Below are 5,704 nucleotides of genomic sequence, written 5' to 3' on the forward strand. Positions count from 1 at the left end.
CTGTGATAAAGTCATTGAACTTAGGACACGTGCATTGTGACTACTTTTAAGTAGCTCTTGTATCCAAATCTTGATATTCCCATCACCAATGCCCTGTTACTCTTTATTCAACTACTATGAATAGTCTGCTATTGAGATTTCTGCGTATTCCTTCCACCTCTTCGCTGAACCTCAGTCCATTTCACCCAAAGCACACAAACATCTTTATGAGAATAATATCCGAGATCCCCCCTTCACATTCTTCTTCATCCTCCCACTCATATTCTCAGTTACCTTCCATGATGCCCCATTTCCTAGAGATTGAAGGGAAAATTCCAAAGCTTTACATTTGTAGACTACATCCATCTACTACCACTGTTTCAGGCTTGGCCACCACAATGTGTACAAGTTACTACTTCAACTTAGATTCTCAGTCATTTGGGATGATTAAGTGCGCACATGTGGTCTCCTGCCTGTGTGTTTACAAAATCTCCTCATGTCCACAATCTCAACAAAGACTTCAGCTGGGAGGCAATCTGAATTAATTTTCAGGAACTCCGAATTTTTATTTCCGACATGCATAACCTCAAAAGAACTCACAACTGAATAGAATCCAAAAAGTGTTTTATATTAGAATGAAAAGTTTAATAAATTCAAGTTTGCATTAATAAAAATAGTTTTCTTTTCAGGTAATGTGATTAACTGTCAGGTGAAACACATGGAGAATAGGAACAATGTGACAGAGTTTGTTCTACTGGGACTCACAGAGAATCCAAAGATGCAGAAAATTATATTTGTCGTGTTTTTTGTCATCTACACCATCACTGTGGTAGGTAATATGCTCATTGTGATCACTATCACTGCCAGCCCATTGTTGGGATCTCCCATGTACTTTTTCCTGGCCTATCTCTCCTTCATTGATGCCTGCTATTCCTCTGTTAATACTCCCAAACTGATCATAGATTCTCTTCATGAAAAGAAGACTGCCCCATACAATGGATGCATGACCCAAATATTTGGAGAGCATTTTTTTGGAGGTGCTGAAGGTATCCTGCTTACTGTGATGGCCTATGACCGCTATGTGGCCATCTGCAAGCCACTGCACTACATGACCATCATGAATCGGCGGGTGTGTGGCCTGTTAATGGGAGTGGTGTGGGTGGGAGGCTTTCTTCATGCAATGATACAGATCCTCTTCATCTTCCGATTACCCTTCTGTGGCCCTAACGTCATAGACCACTTTATGTGTGATCTGAACCCTTTGCTTAATCTTGCCTGCACTGATACCCACACTCTAGGGCTCTTCGTTGCTGCTAACAGTGGATTCATCTGTCTGTTAAACTTCCTTCTCTTAATGGTCTCCTATGTGGTCATTCTGCGCTCCCTAAGGAACCACAGCTTGGAGGCAAGGCGCAAAGCCCTCTCCACCTGTGTCTCCCACATCACAGTGGTCGTCTTATTCTTTGTGCCCTGCATATTTGTGTACATGAGACCCGCAGCTACTTTATCTATTGATAAAGCAGTGGCAGTATTCTACACTATTATAACTCCCATGCTAAACCCCCTAATCTATACCTTGAGAAATGCCCAAATGAAAAATGCCGTTATGAAATTGTGCATCAGGAAAGCTATTTCAGGGGAGAAATAAATGTGCGTGGAGCTCAACAGTGATTCAATGGAAGCAAAGGTCAAATGGACATTTTGGATGACCTCGGCAAAGAATACCTAAGGGATGGAGAAATAAATTACCCACTATGAATCAAAAATCTGCATTGAGGGCAGCCAAAATGGATGCAAGGAAAGAGAGATAATGTAACCCAGGTCCACTTTGAATATTCAGAAAATTTTACCAAATTGGGCTTTAGTTTTACTAGCTTCAACCATATATATGGATTCATAGACTTTTCTTCTAATAATAACTTAAAGAAATAATAGTATTGTTATTGAGCAATAATCTCTATAATGGTCTAAGGAGGTAGGCTATTATCACCATTTTACAGGTAAGGAAACTAATAGAAAGGGGAAGGTACCAAAATGGATATATTGGAAAGCCAGTAATCAGAACTGACTGACTTCCCAGATCATGCCTTTAATTGCTGTTAACTGCCAGGCAATGATGATCAAAATATCAGATAAATATACTAGTTACCATTTACTGAACCAGAGACTATGCTGGACACAATGTATACATTAGATCATTATCTAGAGCACAAAACTAATTTTTAATTAGTAACTACTTATTTTTACATATTGCATGTTGCACATGTTGCCTGTAACATTACGGTATGTAACATTTAGGGCCATAAAAGCATTGGCCAATTAACCTCTGAGGAGTAGGTAATGAAGATTAGACCATGTTTCCAAGTTCCCTTGTAAGCTTCAGAACAATTTTGTATTGCTCATAACACTCATCTTATACTAATACCCCATCAGAAAGAGCAATGACTTAAAGACCATGTTGATGTTAGAAAGAAATTTCTATTTATTAAATATACAGTCATATTCTATAATGTACTTGCCTACTATATACCAATAGTTTCTACAAGATAGCACAATGTCTAATGCACAACAAATATTGAATGAATGAATAAGAGTATAAAGGAAGATGAATAAATTCAAAAATAAAAAGAAAGTAGTACTAGAGGCTAGGGAATTCTTTCCTGGTTTATCTGATTCAACTCTAAGGAGAATTCTGCTAAACCTCTTGGGGAAACTTCAATTTGTTTTCACTCCTGCTTACACTAAGGATGGGAAAGAAATGGAAACTATAATTCTCAGCATATGAGCAAATAGTTTACTTTGACATTATCCTGCTTTCAGTGACATTTTATTATTTTCTGAATGTGGCCTTCTTATGTTATGTTTCTCTGTTAACCAGTATATTTTTTGGTACCATTTCATTTTTAAAAGCTGTTTTTTAAAATATGTGCCTCCTTCTGCACAAAAATCAATCTCAGGAAAAACATATTCCCTTCATTCTTTTGTCCTACTTCCATTAATCATCAAATATTTTTGAGCCCAAGAGATGTATCAGGCAAGTTGATAGTTGCTGGGACTTCAGTGGTGAATAAAAGGAGATCCAGGTTCCACCTTCACAGAGCTTAACATCCAGTGAAAGACTCCCAGGAAGAAGCAGAAGATTACAAGTGTTATAAATGGTAAGATAGTGGAATCACCGGGTGCTATGAAACCACAAAGGAAAGACACACAACAAAGACCTTCAGGGTCAGGAGAAGGTTCCTAGATGAAAAAACATACAACTGGAACTCAATGGACAGAAAAGACATAAAACTAGAACCCAGCAGATGGAAAGAAGTCAGTTGATAGAGTGAATAGGCATGGGGTTGGCAGAGTGTCCTAGAAGATAGAATGCATAACAAAGGCCAGGACGTGAAAAAGAACACACAGGAAACCTGATCAATTCAATTGATCATGGCTAATCAATTCAAAAACATTGGAAGTTTTTTTGTAAGCTAGTGAGTGGTGCAGATAGATTTGAGTTTTAGAATAATAACTCTAGCTACAGTGTGAGAAATGGACTGAAGAAGATAAGCCTGGCAACACGAGAGCAGTTAGAGGTTACAGGGATGATTTGGTTATGAAAAGACAGAAGCCTGAACAATGGTGGTGCCAGTGAGGATAAAGATGGAGGACACTACTGTGTCCATCTCCACTCCCCTGCACTGGGCCTATTCACCCATGTCCCTGATGCTGTGTGGTGGGGTTGCTAACAGTTCACAGAGTCTCCATCCCAGGACCACCAGTGCGTCCATTCTATTCCAATGAATGATAGGAACAAAAGTTAAAAAAAAAAAGCTTGTTTCTTTTGACTCAAGGTAATACAACAAATACCCCAGAGTTCCCATGGCTCCAGGATGAAGCCACGCTCCAGTTGGTACCACATTCTTTCTTTCCCTACTACAGTCAGTTTCCCTCAACCCTTCACCATATAAATCATTTTCATAAAAATCCCCATCTCAGAGTCTGCATCTAGGGAAACCAAACTAACACAGAGAGATAGAAAATGGTTCAAGAAATATTTAATACTATAAACAAAAGAACTTGATTTAGGATGAAGATTTAAGAGAGAAGTCATGGATGACACCCAGTTTCTAGTGTAGATTACCAGATGGATGGAACAGAGAAAAGATGACTGTTTTTTTAATGTGTTGAATGACATTTAAGTAACAATGTACAATTAAATACTATATATGTTTCTGATCCCCAGAGAGATGTAGGCCACAGAAAAGTAGCCTACATTGAGCATACAAATGGCAATTAAAGCCATAAAAGTATTAGATACCACCACCAAGTGGTGAGTATCACTTGGTCAACTATGGGTGGTCTTCAGGATCTATCAAATAGCCATTTTGATATTCTTACGAAGAAAACAAAAAAAAATTTGATCCTAAAATAGAACTCTAATAGTGTCAATTGGTTTATAATTGGAAATCCAATAGGATACAAATCTATAAATTAAAAACAGGCTATCAAAGAAATAAAAAAAATCAGACTGGCGCTAGAATTTTTGTCAGCAAAACTAGAAATTCGGAGTCAATGAAAAGAATCTTTAATGTTCTCAAAGGAAAGAACTGTAACCACTAATTCTGTATCATGAAATATGGAATACAAATATAAAAATAAAAGAAGTGCATTCTCAGTCATGCAAAGACTCATAAATTTTATAGGTCAAGAATTATATCTCAGTAAAATGAATTCAACACATTCCTAAAATTCTACACCATGACCAAATGGGATTAACTCCTGGGATGCAAGTTTAGTTTAAAATATGTAAATAAATCAAGGTGATACACCCATTGAAATCCCATGATCATCTCAATAGAGACACAAAATGTATTTATATTCAACATATCTGTCATTATCTTCAATAATCTTTCATGCTAAAAATTTTCAACAAAACAGATTTAGAAGGAAATTTCCTCAACACACACACACACACAAAATGGACATTTACAAAAAGCCCACAGCTAATATGATAATCAATGGGGGGAAACTGACCGCTTTTCCTCTAAGCTCCAGTACAAGGCAAGAAAGCCCATGCCACTTCTATTCAACATAGAAGTACTAGCAAGAAGCATCAGACAAAAAAATAAATAAATAAATAAATAAAATAAAATAAAAGGCATCCAAATTTGAAAGAAAGTAAAATTATCTCTTTGTAAATGACATGATCATAGAGAAAACCTAAAACTTACACACACATATAACTGTTAAAACTAATAAGTGAATTCACTAAAGATGCAAGATACATACAAAAATTATTTATATTTCTTTACACTAACAATAAACTATACAAAAAGAAAATGAAGAAAATAATTCCATTTACAATAGCATCAAAAAGATTAAAATACTTAGGAATAAATGTAATTAATAAGTGAAAAATCTCCATACTGGAAACTATAAGATACTGATGAAAGAAATTGAAAAAGAAGTAAATGGAAAGATATTCCATGTTTATGGATTGGAAAAGGGAACACTAAAATGTTTATTTACCCAAAGTCATCCATAGACTCAATAAATATGCCTATCAATATTCAAATGGCATTTTTCACAGAAACAGCAAAAACAATCCTAAAATATACCTGGAATCACCAAAGACCCTGAATAGCCAAAGCAATCCTGAGAAAGAAACAAAGCTAGAGGCATCACACTTCCACTTCCTGATTTCAAACTACTCTATTTCAAATCTGTAGTACTCTAAACA

General features: G+C 36.3%; 1 protein-coding gene across 1 annotated transcript; it reads left to right on the forward strand.

Annotated features, from left to right (window-relative positions):
* The first annotated feature begins 694 nt into the window (after positions 1 to 694).
* On the forward strand, positions 695 to 1,627 carry LOC120228433 (olfactory receptor 4C46). Its single transcript, XM_039226787.1, has one exon. It carries the CDS (start codon positions 698 to 700, stop codon positions 1,625 to 1,627), a length of 930 nt encoding a protein of 309 aa, XP_039082718.1. The 5' UTR covers positions 695 to 697.
* The last annotated feature ends 4,077 nt before the right edge of the window (positions 1,628 to 5,704 follow it).

This window comes from Hyaena hyaena, unplaced genomic scaffold, assembly GCF_003009895.1.
Source record: "Hyaena hyaena isolate Hyena2069 unplaced genomic scaffold, ASM300989v1 scaffold_23, whole genome shotgun sequence".
Classification (NCBI taxonomy): Eukaryota; Metazoa; Chordata; class Mammalia; order Carnivora; family Hyaenidae; genus Hyaena; species Hyaena hyaena.